This window comes from Pteropus alecto, unplaced genomic scaffold (assembly GCF_000325575.1).
Source record: "Pteropus alecto unplaced genomic scaffold, ASM32557v1 scaffold3, whole genome shotgun sequence".
Taxonomy (NCBI): Eukaryota; Metazoa; Chordata; class Mammalia; order Chiroptera; family Pteropodidae; genus Pteropus; species Pteropus alecto.
The window spans coordinates 39,845,477-39,870,871 of NW_006442484.1; the positions used below are offsets into that span (position 1 = coordinate 39,845,477).

General features: G+C 37.3%; 1 protein-coding gene across 1 annotated transcript in view; it reads right to left on the reverse strand.

The window, feature by feature from the left end:
* STK39 (serine/threonine kinase 39) overlaps positions 1 to 25,395 on the reverse strand; it is a 214,535-nt gene that overhangs the window by 41,773 nt on the left and 147,367 nt on the right. Inside the window, exons 14-15 of the mRNA XM_025039466.1 lie at positions 19,325 to 19,377; positions 14,529 to 14,597 (exon numbers count right to left, since the gene is read on the reverse strand). Coding sequence (XP_024895234.1) covers positions 14,529 to 14,597; positions 19,325 to 19,377 — 122 coding nt within the window. The remainder of the gene's footprint in view (positions 1 to 14,528; positions 14,598 to 19,324; positions 19,378 to 25,395) is intronic.

Genomic DNA, 25,395 nt, shown 5'->3' on the forward strand with positions numbered 1-25,395 from the left:
GTATTATCAGTTTAATCACAAAAGCAATAAACATTGTGGAATTGCCATGCAGCTACTCAAGAGACACATAACTGATTTTGCTAAAATTTACCAATAACCAATCAATTTGAAATCAGTTCTTTAAATAATTACAAGAGATATCAAATAATGGAGCCTGTATAGTAATTTCTATACCATTCACTATTTTTACTAAATCTCTACTCCTCAGAAGTTTGGAAGGCTGCTTTTTTTTCCCCAGAAAGAAAATATTGCATGGAGAATAAAGACAATAAACTGACAGTATAAAAAGCACTATCAGAGAGCTTTACTAGTTTATCAACACTCCGGAAATCACCACTGTGACAAAACACTGTCTCAGCTCTATATCCGGTTTACAGAATGAAGGGTAGCTAAACAAGGACCTATTTTACTATGCCTGCATTCCGAACATGAGGCCATGAGAATGCCTAATTTAACTTGGGTAATTAGAGTCTTCGTCCCCGAAAGAAAATTCACTAAATTCAACTGCAATTAATGGACTTGAAATGGCAAGTTTGCTTTAACCTGATGAATGTTAATATTTTATGTCTTCTGTATTATCATAATAGTCCTATTCTATGTATAGTGCTACCTTAATCCACACCATAATTTATGTAAGAATAAAAGCAATATTATGAAATGGAAAATATACTTCATCCTTCTTGGGAATATATAAAGGCTTTTTGGTTACTAATATAAAGAAAATGCCTGCAATTAATGTCCAAATTTTTGCCTTTTCTAGGAATACGTTTGATATAATAATTGAAATCAGAATTACCGAAAGGAATCTCTGAACTTCTCCTGGTCCCCAAACATTAAATTACAAGTCACTTTCCAATGCCCTTGAACTTAAAATGAACTAGAGTGTTGAAACACCATTTCAGCTTTTATTTCTCAAGTCCCCCCAGGCCTAATGTCCTGTCCTTCTGTGTTTCCTTCTCACCTCAGTCAAATGGGAATCAAGTCCAGGCAGCAGAAACGTCTGAGCCTGCATAAAGACTCAATTGAAATTGAATAACTAAAATTTGGTTTTCACAAAGCATTATAGCAAATGGCTATTTACAAGGTCCTGTACTATCTGGTCCCTGCTTCCCACCTGGCCTTATTTCCTGTCACCCTCTCCTCATTCACCTATTCTGGCCACACTGGTCCCTTTCACAAAGTTCAATATCTCTGTACAAGCTATGCCTCTGCCCAGATGTTTCTTCCTCAGAGGGGCTTACCCTGCTCTTGAATCTAAATGAGAACCCTCTGTTTATTACTGTCTTTCCTTAAAGCACATTGTTTTGCCTTTAGGGTACTTCTTAAGAGTTGTAATTTCACTTGTATCTGTGTATTGACTTAACTAATGTCTGCCTCTCGTGGTAGACTGGAAGCGTCAGGGAGCAAGAACCCTGTCTGCTTTGTGCACCTGGTGTACCCAGTGCAGAGTAGACAAGATGATGTATTAAATAAATGAAGTAGGGCAGCTTCGGCACCGGGGTGACAAAGTGTGGTGGAGTCTTCCCACTTCTACATGGAAGCAGGTATTACTCTGGCCCAATAGCAGGAAGCACCCTGGGACCTTCCGGAAGCAGCACCACTGTTGCGGGTACAGGGCCTCTCGTGCTAGTTAAGAACTAGTGAGGATTCTTCAGGCAGTTTCCTGGGCAGGGAACACAGGGGAGCCAGCACTGACAAAGTCATTTACTGACCCTGGAACATATCCCTTTGGGGACTCCCAGGATATCCCAAGGGAGTATCTGTTATTACTGGCTAAAAATTATTTAATCTGCAGACATTTGAACTGTATAAATATTTCAGATTATGCCTAGAAGCCTGAGCTGTTAAATTTGATTGTTGCTAATTAACCATGTAAAGCCACTGTTTAGTTATTTTAAGTGCAGAGTTCTATATTTTTGACATTAAAAAACTCCATCCTAAAAAATAACAAAATTAATTTATCATAGCCATTCCTTACCTAATAATAATTTTCATAAACACTAAATAAAAAAGCCAACCTTTTTTTTTTTTGAAAGAAATCTTGAGCACTTCAGCATACTGCACCAGTGGCTGAGAAGCCCATAAGTGAGAATACTCTAGAGCATTTTTATGCTTCCCAAGAGTACTGCTGTCTAAATCAAGTCCCCTAATCTGTACTCTACCTTTCTATTAGATGTTAAATTTCCAGTGTATGCCTTTCTTAACTTATCTCTCAGTTCCACCGACAACTGCAAGTATTAGAAGCAAAACAGTGAGAAGGATGAGGAATTAATAGTCAACTCACAGGGAAGGAAAGCAAGCCTAATGCCTAAACTATTTGGAAGTCCTTTCTGCTCCATCCGACCCCGCACATCACAGACAGACAAGATGTACAAGAGATCTGGAAATAGATTCTGACCCTGGATCCAGGCATCCAATGAAGAAATGAGTCACAAGCATATTGAGTTTCTAAAGACCCAATTAACAATCACAAACTGTTAAAGTCTCAAAATCTGTTATAAATTAGCCCTCCTGGAGTGTGTGTGTATGGGGTCTATTACTAAAAAGATACCTTGAATCTGACATCCTTATTTCAACAAAATTCTCATGGCTGAGTTCCATGAGAAATTCCCCTAAGGGTGAAAATTAAGGCATTTTACTATTAAAAAATTAGACAAAAAATAAAAAAAAATCTGCCTGCCAAGGTGAATGGACAGCTCCTTTTCACTTCCTTCCATAGTGTCCTCTATCCAGAAGGAGTGTATAGCTTGGCCCAACAGTATGCACTCAGGGCTATTCAAATGCTTTCCCGACTATAAATTCCCTCTGGGTGGTTCTATGGCTCATCAGACATGTATCCTCCAGGAAAGCCTGCATTTAAGGAATGCTTGCCCTGGGTTACACAGTATGGTGGGAATTTCTGAAACACATTAGCTCAAGAACAAAATTAGGCACAAATGTCAATGATACAATGGAGAAACTAAACCTGATGAAAAAGACATGTTTCTCAATTTATTAGAATGTGACCAGTTAAGGTCTCCTTGTCTTAAAATAAATCTGGGGTGAAAACATTCTTATATATCATTTGGATGCTGAACTTAAGGAGCACGAAATTAAGAACTAAGTTTTCTTAAGGTTGGCAAAAAGGTCCTATTTGTTTTTAAAAAAATGGTAACCAAATGCAAAATACAGGATTGTAATTAGACATGAAGCCAAAAATAATGGTAATAAGCCCACATTACATCAAAAATGTTGACCTAATTTTGTTTCTTGACTTAAAATTTTTTTTGGTCGAGTAAACAAGGAGTTCTATTTTCTGTTATATAAGAAATTAGGAGGCAGTGACTTCTCTTTTATCTAGCCTAAGAGTAAAAATCAATCAATCAAACCAAACAAACAAACGGCAGAGAGATTTGTTTTAGGATTAGATCTGCACATCAATCTATCAACAAGCACAACTGGGCATCTACTTACATCTACAGTATTGTACTACCGATGGAATAGTTAAAATTTACGTAGGCCCAGAGATTTTTGAGGCAGGTAAACACACATACACATTATAACTACAGCTGAAGACCGATCAATCTACCAATGGGGCAGGAAAAGAGCTATTTAATTTACATCCTACATACCTGGTAGTATTAGAAAAATGTATATTATCAGAAAGACTAGGTTTCCTGAGTCCGAATAAACTTACTTTACATCCATTGGAAAGATACTGTTACCAATAGGGAACAATAATTCAGGGCTTATTGTAATTCTATAGTCAGAACGTTTGGCTGGGTTGAGTGCAATCTTCAGGCATATCTGATTCTAGAGTTAAAAGGCAGATTAATATAAATTAAAACAGGAGAATTTAAAGTAACTGAAAAAAGCAAAACTCTACTGACAGTGAATATCTAAGACTAATCCACTAGCTTGCTCTAGTTTCACGTAAGTGAAATTAAGTATATAGATTTTAACTGGAGTCTATCTATGTCAATGGTTTTAAAGAGGATCCACTACTTCTAAGTAAATAAAAAGTGACAAAGTTAATTAGAAAATCAGAGCTTACAGTGTGGTTTACTGCTGCACTGATTCATAATCATGTAATACAGAAACTGAGCATCTTTGGGGACATTACAGATGTTATTTTATGTTTTTTATTTAGAACTTCCCCAAAATAACATTTGCCTACATTTGAATTGTTCCTTTCCCCTCCAAAACAGAATGTCTTTAAAAACAATTCTGCCAACTCTTAGAGAGTCAATCATTTTCCATTAGAACTGGCAGATAAGTAAGCACAGGTGTGGCTGGGGCTGTCAGTGGATTCAATCACAGGAGTGGGCAGCTTATTTTAAGTTCTGACATGGCTTCTTAGGAAAAACATTTCTTCTGTTTAATTCCCTTGAATTTGGGGGAATAGGGGAGTATGATCACCAGATTATAAAAATGATAATCTTTTAAAACAAGAAATCTATTTTACTTCAAGTTGTCTTTCTGTTGCAACTGAATAAACCGAAACATATATTAACCCTTAGGCCATTACTTTAATATTAATGCTGGGGGTGGGGGGCGGAGGGAGGGAGAGAGGACGATAGGGGCAAGAGAGAGCAAGCTCTTTGCACATTTTCTCAGGCCTTGTTCCCAGCATTCCACTGAGTAAACAAGTCTTTGGATATTCAAACAGCAATACTGTGATTCTATCATCTCTCCAGAGTTCAAGTGCTGAACTGAATATTTTAATTCATCCAGAAATGGTAGTCATGCATGGTATTTTTATATTAGACGGTCCAGACTATCATTTGCAAATATTTAAAAATAATTTTGTATATTAAGTTTTAATATTAAAATTAATATTAAAATTTCCTATTTAGGGAATAAATACTTCAATAAAGAATTTTTTTTAAATAAAAGAAGATATCTGAGAAACCAGAAACAATGAGCTATAATCAAATCGGCAGTGTTACATTTTTGAAAATGGTAACTCTGTGCAATATAAAACTGTTTGACATTTATTTCTGCTAAAAATATACAAGGAAAGTAATCAGTATAGTACTCCCAAGACACTTCTAGTCCCTAGTTCCCTAGACTATTAAAATTAGCATACAGACAACTTTTAATCAGGAATCACTCAACTGTATTTATTGATATCATTCAACTAACCCCAAGCCTGTCTAAAACCAGAAAGGGTTTAAGGAGTTTTCTTTTTTTATTTTATTATCTGTCACAATTTTAAAATCATAGTACATATGACTGTGTAATAGAGACACTATTTTGTGAACAAAAGTTTTCTTTCAGTGAATTTCAACATCAGTAAACAACACAGCACAATCATTGAACTGAATATAAGAAAGAATATGTTTACTTTTCCCCAACACTTTCATTGTAAAAGAGGACTGCCAGTCAATAAATCCCGGATCACTCACCTCACAACAAACAGACTTAAATATCCCTGACTATAGCTGGGGGAACAAAGCACTTCACACATCCAACCATATGCCCAGGTATGAGCAAAGATTCTGTTGCCTGTATACTTTGAAGCCTAAAGATATTTTGCTATTATATAGAAATGTAAAAGCCGAAGGCCACCTGGAGGATCTACGGCATCAAGCAGCAATGGTAGTATTAATAAAAACTGTAATGACTCATCATGTAAAAATTTATACCAGTGATGCTCTTCCGCACATCTATACCATTTATATGAGCAAGATTTAAAAAGTTAACTGGCGCAATTTTAAAATAGACTCCTAAAGAGAGAAGAGAATTAAGTAAGGCAGAAAAGCAAAGGAAATTAGTGACCTCAGAAAGAAGATACAGATGATAAAATGAGCTAAACAGTTTCCAAAGGTTACTACAAGTAGAAACTAAAGAAGTGGCCATGAAATTCTATTGTGTATAAGAATCACCTGGGATGCTTGTTAAATATGCAAATTTCCACACTATATGTCCCAGACTCCAAATTTTGTAAATCTAGGCTGGAACCCAGAAGTGTGCATTTTTTATAAGCACCCAAGATAAGATTCCGATGCAGGCATCTCACAGACTGTATTTGAGAAAAACATTGTACCTCAGTAAGCACTAAAGGACAGGGGCCTTCTAGACCAACTACAGTTCCTTCCTAAGAGGCAAGACTCAAAGGTCATGTGGAAAGTCAACAAGGAAGGAAGTGAGAGAGGAAGGAAAAAGGGAAGAGCAGCAGAGAGAGAGAGAGAGAAAAATCAATCACGATAAGTTATTCTTCAATTTTGAGAGGGTACAACAATATTTGTATTGTCCAAATCGATTCATGAACTATTCCAGTATTCAATTTGCCAAACAAAATTAAATGTATTCATTTATCCATAGTCATATTTATTAAGTGCCCATGTGTGACAAGTATGGTAGAGATTCAATAAAATAGAACACAGGCCTTGCTCTAAAGGTGCCCTCAATCTCCACACAGAGAGGACAGGCACCAGAAAGTACAGCAGGATGAAAGCCATATGTCACTAAAAATGGTAAAAATACAGTTGTCTGGCATTCAAGACAAGGAAAAGCTGTCCTCCAGAATTTGTTAGGGAGGGGTAAGCATTGGAGAAAGCTTCATGGTTGGTGGCATTTATAATGGCTCTTGAAGGGTAGGCAGGTGCTGAACAGAGCTGTCCATGTGCAGGAAAACAGCACCCCAGGGAAACGAACGGTATGCCAAAATGTTAGGTAGTCAGGCAGACATGAGTGATGGGGGAACAAAGGAATGAAGGCCCAGTCCAGAGACCTTCCTTAGGACCTCCCTGGAATACCCACTTTATAGTTATAAACCACCCCTGCATCCTGAGGAACAAAGGAATGAAGGGCCATAAACCTACAGTTGGTTTATTCTGGCCAGATGCTTGCACAGTAAGAACTACTCTGACCCTCTCTTCACCCCAGCCTCATTATACCATCATTATAATATCATGCCTATGGCCGGAAGTTCATGAATCTAATTATAACAGAATGAATTCTGAGTAACCGCATGCGCAGTAGGCAGGGTCATAACAGCCAAATGTCAATCAAAAGGACGTCATGTGCCGATCATCTAGGAACGCCCTTGTAACCTTCCATCGTGCCCTAATAGAATACAGACCTCCCACTTCTACAAGGTTACAGCTCTTGCTATAACTCACCCCGTCCCTTGGAGCTACTCTATCTTTTGTCTTTTTACCTTCTGAATTCCATAGGGCTGCAGCCTTCTTTGGTATGGCCCATCTCCTAAAAATGAAGTTTTAATAAATCTTACTCTTCCTACATCTCGCTGAGCTGTAATTCTTTACTACATTAGGGAAAAGAACCGAGGTGCCCCTCAGCACTGTTGGGACAGGAATGATTTCAGATCGTTCCAAAACAGTGACAAAAAGTCCACCGAGAGTGTCTATGAGAATATGGACAGCTGATATCAGCTTCTAGTGCAGTGATAACTAGTCAGCCAGGCTCCTAATCCATCAGAAGAAAATTATACAAACGAATGCGGAAACACAGCTCCCTTCTCAGGAAACAGAAATTCCAACATCTGGTTCTAAACTCCACTTAAAAGAAAAAAAGAGAGATATGTTGTTACAAAGCCAGGAAATGGCAGTATAAAAAAAACAGCAAAAAGCAGTCGGTAGTCACTTCTCCAGAAGGCAGCTGCCAAGTGGCTTCTTCTATGTTCAGTAGGCCCCTGGCGGGGGCATAGCAGAGCCGAGCTCAGCAGCTGTGTGGGAGCTAGTGAGCAGGCCATGCAAATGGGCTACACCTACAGGTATTCTTTCTATGGCTAAGGTTCTAACTTTCATTCAAGAGAGACTAAAACATATATATCACAAGGCCTGGACAGAATTCAGAACTTTGTTGTTTTTTGTACATGAGTTTGTTTGTTTTTCTCCCTTGTGCTTCTGTTGCAGAGAAAACTTGTGATTGGTGTTTTTTCACTAGCAGGCTAAGGAAACAAGTTTCTCTGCTGCCTCACTATATCAGTCATCTTTGTGATCCCTCTTTGAAACAACTGGAATAGGGACTCAGATTTGTCTATTTCCATTTGTCGGCCATCCTAGCCAGGCGAGCTAAGCAAATTTATACATGCATACCACCAAGTTGTGCATCTTGCAAAGTTAACTTATTTTTTTAAACCAACATCCACCCAGGAGGCCTTACCAGCCTATCAGTTACCATTTTATACAAGGCCTAAAAACGTCTCCTGCTTCTTGCCTCAGGTAGTACTGCATTTAAACACAATTGAAGTGGGTTTATGATTTCAATTGAAGGGACCAACGGTTTGCCTCTCCAAAATGTGTCTTTTGGGATATTGATTTTAAGCTGGGTATTAAGAAACGAAAGACTCAAAAGAACCTTTTGACCTACCCGCTCTCGGAAGAGATTCAGATGGAAAGCCCTGCTCCAGGAAAGGAATCTTAGCATATTCACATTAGCATTAGACAGGAAGGATCTAAGCAGGGGCTGTATTCCCCACAGGGTCCCATTATTTCTGGATTGCCTAGCAGGAATTTGTTTATCACATGTTCAGCTCAGTTTTGGCTACCTGTAAATTGCCTAGTTCCCCTCTGAAATCCCAGACCCCTGCTTCCCTTTTCTCCTTTGTCTATAATGGCATAGAAACCTCAACTGCCCAGTGCATTTCAGGTCTCTTTCTTATGGCTTCCCTGAATATGCATTCATATGGGACATTTTCTCCTGCTAATTTGTCTCTGTAAATTTGATTATTGGCCCAGCTAGAAGAACTTATGGGAAAAAAATTAATTTTTTTAGCCACCCCCACCAGTCTAGAAAAGCTGCATTTAATTTCTGCACTGCTCTGTTTCGGCATGAAAGCAATCACTCAGTGTCACTACACTGGGTCCTTCTTCAGTCCAAACTTTGCTTTGTAAAGGTTTCCACACCGAAGGCAGATTATCCTGAAGCTAAGTACTGAAGATTTTTTGTAACGTTTGCTACATTATAGTAAACATCATAATATCCACTGCTCCAGAACATATACTATTGCTTTTTTTCAGGTTTTTCATGTTGCCCTAAGCATTTATTCCAATTTAAGTGAAAATTCTGATGGGGGAAAAAAAGATTTTTAATCTATTTAAATGTTAGCTGTTTTATATTATGGAAGCTAAAAAAAATACTCATATAAGGAATCATTCAAACCTCTGTACGCCAATGTTCTAAGATAAATTGGATTTTTTCATGCACAGCTTTTGTCAAGTAAATGCATTTCATATTTATAAAATGCTACTTAAAATCTGCACCTTCGAAAGTAAGATTCTTAAAATATTATACTCAAAATAGTCTCTGTTTTTAAAGTAAATGTTATGAGATAGCTGTATGTTTCAAAATGGAATTTGTTTATCTCTAACAAGTGTTTATGTTGTGCCTAGTATGGGAAATGCACCATTTTGGGCACTAGGAACAACAGTTAACAACAGATAAAAATCCTGACCTTCAAGAAATGTATTCTCAAGGGAAAACCCAATATAGTTGACAAAATACATATATGAAATATACAGCCTATTAGATGGGGAGAGACTAGGTAAAGTAATAAAGGAAGAAGGGTAAAGAGTTGGGGGTGGGCTGCAATTTTAACTAGGCTGGTCGGGGAAAGTCTCTTTGAGAGGCAGTATTTAAACATTGGGAGATGCACGAGTGTACCCGGGGAAGGAACATTCTGGCAGAAGGAATAGGAAGTACAGAAGCCAGTGTGGTTGGGGTAGAACAAGCAAAGGGGAAAAGATAGAAAGGATGTCTGAGAAGTGACAGGGGACAGATCATGTGGGGGTTTGCAGGCCACTGACATGTGGGATGGAAAGCCATTAGAGAGTTTCATCTAAAGCATTAATGTGATCTGGCTTATTTTTCCTGAGATATAATTCAATATCATACAATTTACCCTTTTAGGGTGAACAATTCACTGGTTTTTAGTAAAGTCAGAAGGTTGTGTAACCACTATCACTTCTAATTCCAGAACATTTTTTTTTTTAAGATGGAAGAAATAAAAATATATTCATATGCTGGTGGGACAACTTCAGTAAGAGGGAAATAGATGATACAGGAGGAAGCAGAGAATTGCTGAGATAGGTTAGAGGAGACAGAATTAAACATATTTTATCTGTTTGTCTAGAAGGCAACAATTAAAACAGAAATCATTTACAGATGCAGAAAAATCAAGTAAGGGCAAGCTAATTTTTTCCTCAGGAGACACAAAAACTACCATCATTTAGATTTATCTGAATCTACTTTTCAAGGCTGAAGATAATGGATTAATTGTACATAGAGTGTCAGGGCTTGTAGTCACAAGATTCAAGTTAAAGCACCATGACAAGTCACAATATTCCAGAAAATTTTGACCTCCCTTTTTTAACCATAAAATACTGACTGAAAACAATCTGTCCTCTCTACCTTATAGAATTGATGTGATGATCAAATAAAATATGCAAACATTTGTAACTCAAGTGTGATGTCCCTATAAGGTCTTTTTAGTGCTACTAAATAAGGAGGAATTGCACATGCTTAATCTTATTCCAATACTCTACGCTTTAGCTCTAAGAAGAGGAAAAGCAAAATGAAAAAAATTGGAAGAATGAGTAATTAAATCATGGAAAAACAGAACTTTCTGGTTATGTACTATAATGAAAACACACTCATGAAGTTGTCGGTGAAGTACGCCTTAATTTTCCTCTCCTTCAAAAAAACTCAACAATCATTTAAAAAAAAATGTTTACTTTTGTAAACATTTACCTGGGGAGATATATCCAAGAAAATATTGCTAAGACTGATGTCAAAGAGTTTACTGCCTATGTTTTTTCAAAGTTTTATGGTTTCAAGTCTTATATATGTCTTTAATCATTCTGAATTTATTTTTTGTGTAGTGTAAAAATGTGGTCCAATTTTTTTGCATGTATCTGTCCAGTTTTCCCACAACATTTACTGAAGAGATTGTCATTTTCCCATTGTATATTCTTGCCTCCTTTGTCGTATATTAACTGACCATGTAAATGTTCGTTTATTTCTGGGCTCTCTAGTCTGTTCTATTGACCTATGAGTCGGTTTTTGTATGAGTATCATACTATTTTGATTACTATAGCCTTGTAGCATAGTTTGAAATCAGAGAGGATGATGATACCTCCAACTTTGTTCTTCTTTCTCAAGGTTACTTTGGCTATTCGAGGTCTTTTGTGGTTCCATATAAATTTTAGGATTATTCGTTTTAGTTCTGTGAAAAATAACAATGATGTTTTGATATGAACTGTACTGAACCTGTAGATTACTTTGAGTGGTATGGACATTTTAAAGATATTAATTCTTCAAATCCATGAGCCAAGTATATCCTTTCATTTATTTGTGTTGTCTTCATCAGCGTCTTATAGTTTTCAGAGTACAGGTCGTTCGCCCCCTTAGTTAAATTTGTTCCTAGGTATTTTATTCTTTTTGATGCAATTGTAAATGGAATGGTTTTCTTAATTTCTCTTTAAGAGTTCATTATTAGTGTACAGAATACACTAATACAACACATTTCTGCATCATACTAAAAAGCTTTTGCATAGCAAAGGAAACAGTAACTAAACAAAAAGACAACCTACTGAACGGGAGAAAATATTTGCAAATTACATATCCAATAAGGGGTTTATACCCAAAGCATATTAAAAACTCGTACAACTCTATAGCAAAAAAAAAAAAGAAAAAGAAAAAAAAGAAAACCAACCAAACAAAAAAAACAAACAATCTGATTAAAAAATGGGCAGGAGACTTGAATAGACGTTTCTTCAAAGACAACATACAGATGGCCAACAAACATATGAAAAGATGCTCAACATCACTAATGAGGTAAATGCAAATCAAAACCACATTGAGCTATCTATCGTCTTATACCTGTCAGAATGACTATTAGCAAAAGTCAACAAATAAGTGTTGGCGAAAATGTGGAGAAAAGGGAAACTTCATGCACTGTTGGTGAGATTGTAAATTGTGGCAGACATTATGAAAAACAGTATGGAGGTTCCTCAAAAAATTAAACTACCATATGACCCAGCGATTCCACTTCTAGATATTTAACCAAAGAAAACAAAAAAACTAATTCAAAAAGATATATGCGCCCTTATGTTCACTGAAGCATTATTTATAATAGCCAAGATCTGGAAGCAATCTAGGTGTCCTTCGATAGATGAATGGATAAAGAAGATGTGGGGGTGTGTGTGCGTGTGTGTATATACACATATATAATGGGATATTATTCAGCCATAAAAAGAATGAAATCTCCATTTGCAGCAACATTGATGAACCTAGAGGGTATTACACTAAGTGAAATAAGTCAAAGACAAAGACTGTATCACTTCGCTCATATGTGGAATCTAAACCAAAAAAAAAAAAAAATGAACAAATAAAACAGAAACAGACTCATGGATACAGAGAACAAATTGATGGTTGCCAGAAGGAAGGGGCAGGTGGGGAAATGGGTGAAGAAGTGAAGGGGAATAGGAGGTACAAACTTCCAGTTATAAAATAGATAAGTCACAGGGATGTAATGTACAGCATAGGGAATACAGTAAATGCTATCGTAGTACAGTGATGGATGGTTTGGATGGTTTCTAGGCTTGTGATCACAACAAGAGGCATATGAATACTAAATCACTATGTTGTACACCTGAAACTGATATAATATTGTATATCAACTCTAATAAAAAAATAAAAACAACAACAACCACAACAAAACAACTCAACAACCAAAAAATCCTCCAGTTTAGAGACAGTTGAGTATGGGGCAAAAAAAGAAGTTACACTAAATTTGACTGTAGGCCTGAAGCAACATCATGCTTAGAAAGAAGATGTAATTTAATATCTTTTCATGAATCTTTTAATCTCCGTGTTCCCTACCACCTGCCAGGATCAACTCAAATCAAAAGATTATTTGATGTTCAACTTCTTGCCCAATAGGAGATATTAATAGGCATTTAAAAGAAGTTTTTATTCTTTCATCTATTATTTTATCTAGAAACTATTAACATAAAGACTCTGATATGGAATTTACAGATACCAAAGTTGAACTTATTACTTAGCTACCCCTCACATTTATTCAGAAAACTTAGCTAAAAACTCTATTGGCCATGAGATCTCACAAGATTTTAAAGGAAAGTTGAAAGGCTATAAAGGAGATACACACTTTCCTTTAAAATATGTCTCTAATTCTCCTTAGATGTGTACCACTTGGCAGAGGAATCAGAGTTTCCTTGTGAAATCAATGTGTACACATATAATCAATAGAAAAAAGATTAACTTTATTCTAATTATAAAGCTATTTTTGTATTTTTATGTTTATGAAATATTGTTTATATATCAACATATTAGATATTGATTCTTTAGTCAGAATGCTAATCTCCCACTAAAAACTCAGTTACTCAAACAAAATAATTCACTTTATAATTATCAAAATTACAGTTTCTAGGAACAAATTATTCTAATGGGTGAGTATATTTACCTCAAGCTCCCTCTCAGTCACATACTCTTAACATTACTGAGGAAAGACTTATTTCAAGTAAGTGATGCTTAGTTAAAACATATCATTTACAGGGCCCAAGTCATTTCAAGCACTGGTTTTGATTTAAATATTTTTGAAGAAAGTTTTATCATACTACACATTTCTCTAATATGATATTATAGTTAACAACTTAATTAACATAATGCCATAATTAACACTGTATAATGTTAACTAATCTGGATTTCTTAGGGTCATCATTATCAATATCCAGTAATAGACTAAATTATAAAATCTTCATAACTACAAATTTGCTGAGGAATGCAGAGCTATTCACTCTCGCCCTAGGTAGAACGAGGCTGGATGGTGGTGTCTGCCTCTTACAGCCTTTCTGCCTGCCTTGCCTTGTCAGGAGGCCACCAGTCATTTCTTGCTCCTCTCAGTATGCCTGTTATCTAGCAGGCTCCCTGGCCTCCATGCAGCTATCTTTTGATTCTAAAAGTGGGAGGAAGAGCCACAGTCTCGAAGTGAAGTGGGTCTGCCACAACCTGGCAGCATAGCCCTGGACAAACCACTGAATCACTTTAGGAATTAATCTCCTTGTCTACACAATGAAAGAACTGGCCTGAATGATTTTTAAGTCCAATCTTAAGATTTTATGAGGAATCTTGCTAAGGGTTGAAAAAACTAATTTCTAAGTTTATTAGAACTGTGTCCAAAGGAAAAAAAAAAAACAGAGACATTCTAATAAAAGGATCTCAGAGGTTCCCATACTTTGGTGCATAGAATTTATAGCATCTTATTTTTACCATATCATGGACTTTGAGTCTTATGTCTAGATCCCTTTAGTTCTAACAAATGAGGGTCCTTACTGGATAAATCGCCTCCAGATAAATGGATCAGAATTACATTAAGAGCTTCTTAAAAAAGAAGATTAAATATGACTCAAATATACTTCCTTCACTTAAAAGATGAGAATTCAACAAGAAATTTTCAAAAACCTATGAATACATTATTCCTTTATGAAAATTTTTGTTTCTAAATGCATATCCATCTGATATATAAACCAAATGACACTGCATACTAAAATATGATTTACCTATAACTACATCATGACCATCAACCAAGCCAGCAGAGAAGAGCTCCTGAGAAACGCCATCTGCCGTATCTGTCCAAATGTGAAATGAATATGTATTAGTAACCAAAAAATAAAAATCAGCAACCAGTACAAAGTAAACTATGTATTTTTCATTTACAAAATTTACCCGCATGTGTTTTAATTCAACAATTCAGATTCTTTCAGGATGGAAAATCAGAAACAATGTGAAATACATTTTGCCATGTACAGTTTGCATCATGCTATTTATTCAACAGAAGTTATACAAAATTATTATTTTATTTTTGGTGAAGCAATAAACAAATGCCCTTGGCTACTGTCTGAATTAATCCTCAAATGCACCTCTAGAGGTTATCTCATAACTGGTCCCTACGACACCGCTTTACTTTCTTTCCAAGGTCAATTCCAGGCATCATCAATTGTTTTCTATCAGTAGCTACTGAGTCAGAATTTATGGAGAAGGCTTATGATATACCTTATATTTGGTACAAATAGCCAATGAGCTTACTGGACTAGTAAGATGAGTTATTTAAATGTATGCTATTAAGAAACTCCTTTAACATGACATTGGTCATTTGATAGCGACAGATTCATTCCCTTAGAAAATGTGGTTGAATAAAAGAATGAAGTTCTCAATGGTAAGTGACAGGAGTTAGCAATCTCATAAAGATGGGACTGAACAGGCTGTAGCAAGTGAACATGACTGAAATTACTTAATTGAAAGGTTATAAATGAATATGATAATAGTGAGCAGTCTGTTTGAAGACCTTGTAAAGAGAAATTGATAAACTGCAATGTGCCCAAAAAAGCATTATGAACCTCTATATTTTTACAAGGGGGAAGACATGGTACCCCTGGCGTTCTGATACTCTCACAAACATCCAGAACCATAGCTAGATAAAAAGAAACTGGCTCAGTAGCCGACAACAACCTAGATAAGGGGCCCAACCTCCGGGCTGCAGACAGATACTGGTCTGTGGCGTGTTAGGAACTGGGCCACATAGCAGGTGCGTGGCCGACAAGTGAGCGAAGCTTCATTTGTATTTGCAGCCACTCCCCAGGGCTAACATCACCACCTCAGCTCCACCTCAGATCATTAGGTATTAGATTCTCATAGGAGCACCAGTCCCCAGAGCCAAAAAGGTTGGAGACCACTGACCTAGATGGATGTTTGACTGTAAGTATCTTCCAAAGTTAGGGAGCACTTGCAAGTAAACCTGCTTAATCAAACAAGCAACTAAACTGAATTACAGTTTGCTATGCCAAAGGCTGCCCTCAATATAGACTGAGTTTCCTTGCTTAATCTGTATTTCAGATATAGTGACTTTGTGACTGTGTGTTGGGCATGAGTGCATGCATGCACACACGCATGCAAACATGTAACTGGATATACAATTACCTTTCATAATTCTTGGGCTTTAAAGTCTGACACATAGTAACTACTCAATAAATGGTAACTATGGTGATGATGGAGCAGCCAAGATGATCTGAGATGCACCTTATGCTCTTTTACATTCTCTTCCTCCCTTTCATATATGGCCCAATTTCCCAAATCTCTAATGAAAATTTGAGATCCAATGTATATTCTTTGTACTTCCAAGAAACTGTGGTACTCTATCATTTCGCTCATTCCATTTCATAATGAATGAAGTAAAACAATTTACCTATAACTAGATCATGGAAAATAAACACATAGGAATCTTACTAAACTACAAAATTCCATATAACGTAGGTTTATCTTGGGGCTTGTCCTTACTACTAGAAGTCCGAAAACACTTTACAAAATTCTCTTAGGAATAAAATGATCACTTAGCATGAAACCTAGGGTAGCACAATGAAAGGCTCTACTATGAATGTGATTCAGCTTTATGAAGTCAGAACAGTGGTCCACAACCCCCAGCTACAGACTGGTGTCAGTTTGTGGCCTGTTAGGAACTGGGACGGACAGCAGGAGGTGAGCAGCAGGAGAGGGAGGGAAGTGTCATCTGTATTTGCATCTGCTCCCCAGTGCTAGCATCACCACCTCAGCTCTGCCTCGGATCATCAGGCATTAGATTCTCATAGGAGCACCGGTCCCTGGTGCCAAAAAGGTTGGGGACTGCTGAGCTGGAACATTTAGCCTCACAATCTGTATCTTCCTAGATGCTACTGGAAACTTCAGGAAGAAGAGCATTGATGTAAGGGTCTACTAGGGCACATAGCAGACAGTCATTATATTTCTATTGATTGATCATCAGTTAAAGCATCTGAATGTTACCATCATCTCTACAGCATCAGTAAGATCTTACACTTAAGGAAGGAGCTACAACCACAGAATGTAGTTGAAAATGGAATAATCAAAGCCACATTGAGGGCTAGTACTCAAATAGTACCAAAGCAGATGACATCAACAAGTGATTAAAGCATATAGTATCTCCTACTATTTTCAAGACTCCTGGGTACCAAATGAGTCATATTAAGATATCAGAAAGGTCACGCTGGCTGGCCCAAAATGGAAATAATCTGTGCGTGTGTGTTAGCGCGTGTACCATTACGCAGTTACTCCATATGCACACAGTAATAAATACATCACTAATCGTTTAGAACAGAAACATGAAGGTAATTGGTAATTTGTTTTTCCTTAAGCTGTTTAACATTCCTGATGTGTAAACAAGTTAAATAATCATATACGCTTATGATTTCTAGAGCATACTGCAATGTAATAAATACAAAGGGCTTGCCCTCAAATGAGGACCCAGAATATTGGATACATTTGTGTTACATATTCTACCCTTACATACATGTTTATGTGTATATACAGCACAGACAGTAGGCCTGTAGTGTGCATGCGCAGATGTGGTACAGACAATGCCTGAAATGCAGACAGCATCAGCAATCACAGAGGTACGACGATATATTCATCGTGTTTCCGCTACCAACGGGCCTGTGTTTGCTGCCCAGGGAAGGTCAGTTATCATCTAGAAGCCAATGCTATTTTGTCTGAGCAAGAAAAGCAGAGACTCGTGATCTAACTATGACAAATGAGGCTGCCAAAGCCAGCACAAAGGGTCAGGTAATGCTGATATGGCCGTCTTATGCCCCAAAATTCTTCACTCAGAAATTCATTTCTTTGTTAGCTCTTTAAATTAAAACTGATTTTTCTTACCATCATCAATTTAAATAATCAGATAAAAAGAACAAACCTTAAAATAAGAATCTGTTCTTTTACTTACTGTACCTGAATCATTATATAATTACTAGATTTTATCACAGCATTGACTGGTCAATATTATTATATTGTGACAAAATAAATAGCTTTTTGATAACAGTAACAGGTACTGTACAATTTCACAGACTGACTCTAAATTCTCAAAGATGGATGATCCCAGAAAGAAAGATCAATCAGCAAATTCCTAAGGGCCTTACTTAAATTTTATAAAAGGTACTTAATATGTTAGTTTAATTCAAATATACAATACATCACTAAATCTTTGTGTGTACAGGGGACTAGAGATCAGGGCCAGTGAGTCTATGACCATGTGTGGCCCAAGAACATATTTTGTTTGGCTAGTGGTATTTCCTAAAAACTGAACTTGAATATATTTAAACAAAACTCTTTAGTGTCCTGATGTTCCCCACCACTAACTCTGGCTCCTGTAAGCATTTGAGTTTCTGTTTTCTTACAGATATAATAGCAAGGATGATAAGCAGTTAACCGAATGACCAGATACCAAGCTAGAAAGTCTTGTACTTCAGAGTTTGCAAAATTTTAGCAAATACAATTTATTTAATCAAATCAAAATTTACATGGAGCTCTAATACATAAATACAGTATTTGAATATATTGCATGGTAATATATTCAAACATAAGAGACTAATGTATTTTAGAAAGATATTCAGTATAGGCATCGAAACTGTTTCCACGTACATAAGAATCTGAAACCAGGGGTCAGGGAAGACAATTATAGTCTTAGCATAAGCATCTGATTTTCACTTCTCCAGGTTGTTTTGGTTATAAACTAAATAGTAGAAATAACAATTTTTGTTGAACAACTAGTTTGTGATCTTCAAAGCCTGTCCATATGTTACTTATCCATTAATGAACCAAAATAACTTGAAATTCTCCTGCATTCCAGGCTCTTGCCAGGGTGATAAAGATGCCAAGAAATATGACATGGTCTATGACTTCCAGGCATCCAGGAGCTGAAAAAGCAACTAGTCTGGCCTTTAATAACTATTTACATTACTAAAATTGCATTCAGCTGCAAGACTGGCATCACTCCTACCCAGCTCATCAGTGGTGCCTGCAGCAAATAGAGGCCATGGACATTCCCCAACACAGGCTTCGTGTAATCTGAACTGAATATAGAGGCAAAGTATGTCACATTTTTGCATGATGTCACTATTTGCTGCTCAACTCTCATTAGGACTGCTGTATACTTTTCACTACACTCATCATAAAATCTGTTAGGCCCTGCATTACCAAGCCAGTAATTCCTTTCATGGTTGAGCTAATATATTAATTTGTGGGTGTGTGTCCACACGCGCACACGCGCGTGTGCGCGCACACATACACACACACACACACCGTGCAGCATATCACTGGAATTCATATAGTCAGTAGTGGTTAGGTTTGGATTTCCTATAATTATGATAAGTCCTTCCTTCCCTCTCTACCACCCTCCTTCCTTTCTTCATTTTTAGAGAAAGCATCTTTGAATAGCAAATTATAAATACACTCAATCAATTTCTGAAATGTTCTTTGTAGCAATAAAATAATAATTTCAATTAAAACTCACCTCTTCCTGGAGTAAACTCAAATCGTATGTCATTAAGTTCCTTTCTGGAGTTTCTGAAATACATAACATACAGCACATTAAAGTCTAATGAAGCAGAGTTTAATCAAACTAAAGGTATTCCAATTTTTACAAGATGCTACTAACATGCAGATAGCATTTTTACAGTTTTGTGTTACTGCCAACCAGAAGTGACAGTTATAACAAAAATAAAGGGAGACATTTGTTTAACTGATTAAATTTACTTTATATAAACATGTTCATATCACAAACAATTCCAAAAAGAAATGTTCTTTTTATAAATCTACACTTAGTCAGTAACCTTAAATATAATTTCATAATTAAACATTTCAGAGGCTTTTAGTTTAGACTAAATGATATTCAATACATTTTTCATATTTTTTCCTGAAAAAATAGTATTTTATCAAACTATTTTTAATGAAACAAACAAGGAAAATAGTTGCAACAATAAAGTGCACGACAGCATTAACTCATACAACGAAATGCCCAGAATAAGGTATGTATTCTGTAGTTAAAATTTTTAAATAAACAGAGATGGATCTCTGAATGTTGTGAAATTACCCACTGACTACATAAAATTTTATAATGTATACATGTATATTCAATCCAAAAATTAAGTGACACTGGGGAAATATGGAACAAATAAATATCTAAGATATGAATTTTCCATTCACATTAATTTCAAGAAATGATAATATGGGGCAGTGAGCTACAATTAGAATGATTTTAAATTTTCATAAGAATACTTAAATATTATGACTAACTCAAGAGATGCTAAATTAGAGTTAATAAAAACACCTTAAGAAACTGAACTAGGAAACATGAAACAGTAATTCCATGAGCGCTCAACTACTTGCTCAGTGCCGAGGGTGTCCAAGACAGAGACAGAAATAGTCTGAGTACCGATTCCTGAACATCGTTGTTCTAGTGCCTGGAGTCTGGTCAAATCCTGGTTAGTACCCCAGCTTTGGCACTCTAAAACTCTGGGTACTATCTCCTGGTCTCCATGTACAGTGCCCAGATCATGATGACGCCAGCCAGTCTCTGGGCCTTTTTTGGCCCATAGGCTGATCTTGGGTCTTTATGTCCTGTCACATCCTGCCACAATAAGTATGAGAAGCTCAGAAAGATACCAAAGGCATGGTACCGATGGAGAGAATGCCTCTCTCCCAAGTGCTTAGAGGAGCTAGCCCAAGTCTAACACCTTTCCACAAGCAGAGAAGTAAAGAGTCTAGAGATCAAGAGACGCCAAGCCTAGGCCACAGACATGAGAGCCTTGGACCACTCTGCATCTCCTCACAGGTGTGCCCACCTTCACTTCATCGATCCTCTTCTCAGAGATAAAGTGAGACTAGGGGACATAAGCAATTCTTATTTAGAGCTGTGCTTCTTTTAGGATCTTCTGAGGATATGAAAATTGTGAAAATTCTGAACTCTCGCTCTAAAAAAGTAGACACATGACTGACTCATGAAATTGCTGACAATTGTAGGTGGTTCAGAGATCACCCTGTACCTCAGAATAAGCCATCCTACCCTGGAGGTGCAGTGTGCACCACGAACGATCAGTGCCTGCAGGGAAAGACTGCATGTTGGCTTGTTTAAACTGCCTAAATTTTCTTAATAAACTACCAATGTTACCACACATTTATATAGTGCTTACATATATATCAGCAGTTCTCAAATTTTCTAGTCTTAGAACCTCTTTCAGTTCTTAAAAGGTATTAAGGACCCCTAAGGAGCTTTTGCTTATGTTGGTTATATCAGTCATAAAAAAGATAAAACTTAAAATACATATTACTTTATTTGAAAATGATAATAATTAACCCATCACATACTCATATAAATGATTTTATGAAAAATTACTTTCTAGAAGAACAAATCAGAGAAGTGTGCATTGTTTTTTAGTTTTGTAAATCTCTGTAATGTCTGGCTTTAGCTGGATTCTTACATTTGCTTCTAAATTCAATCTGTCCCCATATCACATATTATGTAGCCAGCCACTGGAAAATTCCACCGCATGTGTGTAAAAGGAAAATTAAAAAGGCAAATGATTTCTTAATATTATTATATAAATAGCTTTGATTTCATGAGTTCCCTGAAAGGGTCTCAAGGACCCCTAGGGGTCAGAGGACCACACTTTGAGAAACACCGATACCATATCTCATTAATCAAATCTCACTTTTCCAACAATCAACCTTTGAGATATACAAAGTGGCTGTTGCTTGTTTTCCATTTTTTAAGTATGTTCAAGGCCCTTCCAAGTTTGCAAGTTCAAGGAGTGGCAAAATGAGGACCAAGAATTCTATATTGAAAATACCTAATACAAACAGAAATGCTCAATTTCTTTCTCTTTTGAGAGAAAACAATATTCCCCAAGATTTACATGTTACCATAAAAGATTAGCAAACATTCATTTATCTGTCTTTGTCTTGTGTGCTGTATATCAGCAAAGGCTGAATTAGAACTAAAACAATACAAGAAGAATCACTAGGAAAGTATTTATAGTGATAAAATAAAGAAATGACAGAAGGATAAAAAGATGAAAAAGAATTTAGTTCGATACTAATTTATGTCATTGTTCCTTTCCTCTCTTTCCTTTGATCAGTCTTGTCTGAATTATTTTGCTCTACTAAAGCCATAAGAAGGGAGGTAAAAGACTGTACCCAAAATTATCATCATGTACACCCTGATTCTTTAAATGTCAATACCACACAAATAAGATCCAACACCTATAACCTCTTATCTACATCTGTGGCTCAAGTTATAGAGGTTGCCTAGTCAAGCAACCTCTTATAACTCTGAAGCTAAAATATCCACCTTTGAAAAGATCACAGTGATTGATTGTGAGTAGTAGACTTGTCCCATCAGGATGAAACATGGCTGAGAAAATGCCTAATTGGATCTAACTACTGAAGGTCACCCTTTTATAAAGAATTAATCTTTTCAGACTCATACTTAACACCTTTAATTGAAAGTACATTTACTTTAATTGATATGGTACAGGGTACCCTTGATTTCAGGGAAGCTGAAAATATGTATGATTTAAAGCCAGAAACTAAGTCTGTGTAATTTTATAGAGGGAATATTAAAAACTTGTGAGTAACAGCTTTCAAGACCTAGGCCACCTTTGATAACTCTTATTAAAAACACTTTAAACCTTAAAAAAATTCAGTAAGGTACAACCCCTTATTTCTCATTGTATGTATATATTGCATCACAAATGCAAATGCCTATAGGGATCTGGCAAGAATTTTATTTTTTAAAAAGGTGATACAATTACATGGTTTAAAATTCAGAAGGTATAATAGGATATTCTGTAAACACTGGCTCTCCCACTGCTGTCACTCGACTACCTTATTCCCTTCATAGAGGCGATCAATGCTTAGGTAGGCTCTCTGTGCATCCTTCCTGAGATATTTTATGTGTAAACAAGCAAATGGACACACATAATTCCCTCTAGCCTGTTTAATAAAAATGGTCATGTTCTATATCCACTGTTTTGCATCTCACCTAGTTTTTAGTTTAGTAATATACCTTGGAATTTCTGAATATTGCTTCACAGACAGCATTCTCATTTTTTTTATAGCCACATAGTATTCCATTATATGCTATATCCTTTTTTTTAAAACCAGTTCCTATTCTATGAACAGACTGTTTCTAGTCTTTGACTACTACAAACGACACTTCAATTAATAACCTTGTTCTTCTGTCATTTTGCAAATATATGAGTATGAAAACAAATCTCTAGAGGCAAATTGCTCAAGGGTATATGCATTTGCAACCTGATAGATATTGTCCAATTCTCCTTCATTTAAGTTGTACCAATTTACACTCTCACAAGCTATTTGTAAGCACCACTGCCGGAACTTTAAATGAGTAAAGCAGGAAGTGTATTTTTTAAAAAACAGGAAGACGTGGGGACTCTGCCACCTGGAAAGCTTATTAGCCATTTAAAGGGGCCACCACTATTCAGGACCAGCTAGTTAGGTCAGGCAGGAATTTGGGCTCTATTTTGTTTTAAATACACACACACACACACACACATATACATATATAAAATCCTGCTATGTCTATTCAAAGTGAGAAGTTAAGAGATACAGATTGCCATGTGTAAAGTTTTCTTTCTTGCTCTTTCAATTCATCTGTAAGAGACACAGCGAACATCTGAATAAGGCAGTTGGCTAAGAGGGTGGTAATGATGAACACATGAGTGAACACGTAATCCTTCCTGGTGGTAGAGGTGCAGAAGGCCCGTGCAGTTGAAGTACATATTTTGCAGGATGCAGCATTTTTCTGTACCTCTTAATACACCATGTCAGGACAATCTGGCAGAACTATTGCTCCTGGAGGGCTTGGGCTCCAAAGCCAAAATACTGGATCAGGACTATCTGCATTCCTCGGCTTCACATTGGTTGCCCACGCCAACTAATGTAAGGGGGCACACACACACCCTAAGAGCCAGATGTGATCAAAAGGCTTGGAAGTCCAAAGCCCACACATTGTCAAAGGGTGTCATAAAGTGTGTCATTGGCACTGCAGACCCACCACCACAGGGGTGCTCTGGAGTGAGGATGAAAGTCAACTACTTTCCCAAGCTCCAAAGTGGAAGGATACAGCTGGGGTAACACCGCCCCCGGCCCTCTAAAGCCGGTAGGTGCAGTGTTTCCCAGGGGTCTGGACACAGCTCCTCCCTCCTAAGCTGCTGAGGGTTTTCCCAGCCAATAGCCCTTTTCTTTCTTTCTTTAACCTGAGATTCCAAGTCAGGGCAAAGCTGTTGGTGTCTAAGGAAGTCCAGAGGGACTCCCACACAATCCTGGACTGTCTCTCCCTATCTGGAGCTGGATAGGGACCTTTCAAACAGGCTGGGCCAGGAATCAGTCAGGACACCATTTTTAGTTCGGCTTCTTTCCTGCGCTTGGCAATGGAGTCCTTTCCCACAGATTTAGGAACAGAAATGGACTACGGCTCTCACTGAGCTAGCTGGGCACTTCTTTCCACACCAGGGAGCAGCCTGGTGCAGAATGAGGAGATAGCATGAGCTGTGGAGAGAGAGGTCTGTGGTCAAGTCCACTCGCTACTTGTTTGGCCTCTGTAATCTGTTTCCTCAACTGTGAGATGGGGAAAATATTAACAACGTTTACTACACGCTGGTCGTGCTCAGCGCTTCACATATGTTATCTCATTCCATGTTCTAAACAACCCTGGAAGTAGGGATGATTGTGACCCTCTATTATTTTACAGATGAGGAAACTGAGGCTTAAGAAAGGTAAAAGATGTACCCCAAACCACGTGTCTGACAGCAAATCTGAACTAGTTAGAATTTAATAGATGTTACCCATTGCCTTCCTCAGTGCACCTCCTTCCCCGAGGAAGTACTGGCCTTGCCCCGAACATCTGCAGATGCTCCTAATGGGTCTCTGCATTCAAGGTTCACACTGTCTGCAGAGGAGCCAGTTGGCTTGTTCCCTGGAAATCTGATTATATTTCAGCTTGCTCTATGCTGGAAGACTGCCCCTCTGCCACACCACCTTATTCTTAAAACAAAATTCAAAACCTTAACATGTACCTCCAAGATCTGCTTCTACCTGTCTCCCTACCCTCATCTCTCCCAGTCTTTCCCCTGCTTATCTTGCTGCCATCTCCTGGCCTGCCCTCCTTTCCCAGATATGACGTTGCCAAGAACAGTTTGAATGGGGTGGGAGGTCACAGTCTGACAGGAGCGGGCTTAGGAGATCATGGTAGGAAAGGAATTGAAGTCAGGGGCAATTCTTCTGAGCAGTTTAGCTATAAGTGGATGTAGCGAAACAGCTTGTAATAATAGGTGGGATAAAGAGAAGGCTTTTTTTAAGATGGGAGAAGACAAACACATTTGAGTGCCGGTGGGACATATCTAGTAAAGAGGGAAATAGATGAAGAGAGAGGGAACAGAGCTCCTGGAGGCTGCGGGTTCTTGAGGAAGCCAGCGTCTCCCCCTGCTTGGAAATTTGTCACTCTCACTTTCCCTCCACCTGACTGATTCCAACCATGCTCTGGGGCCTGCCTGTGTCTTTCCT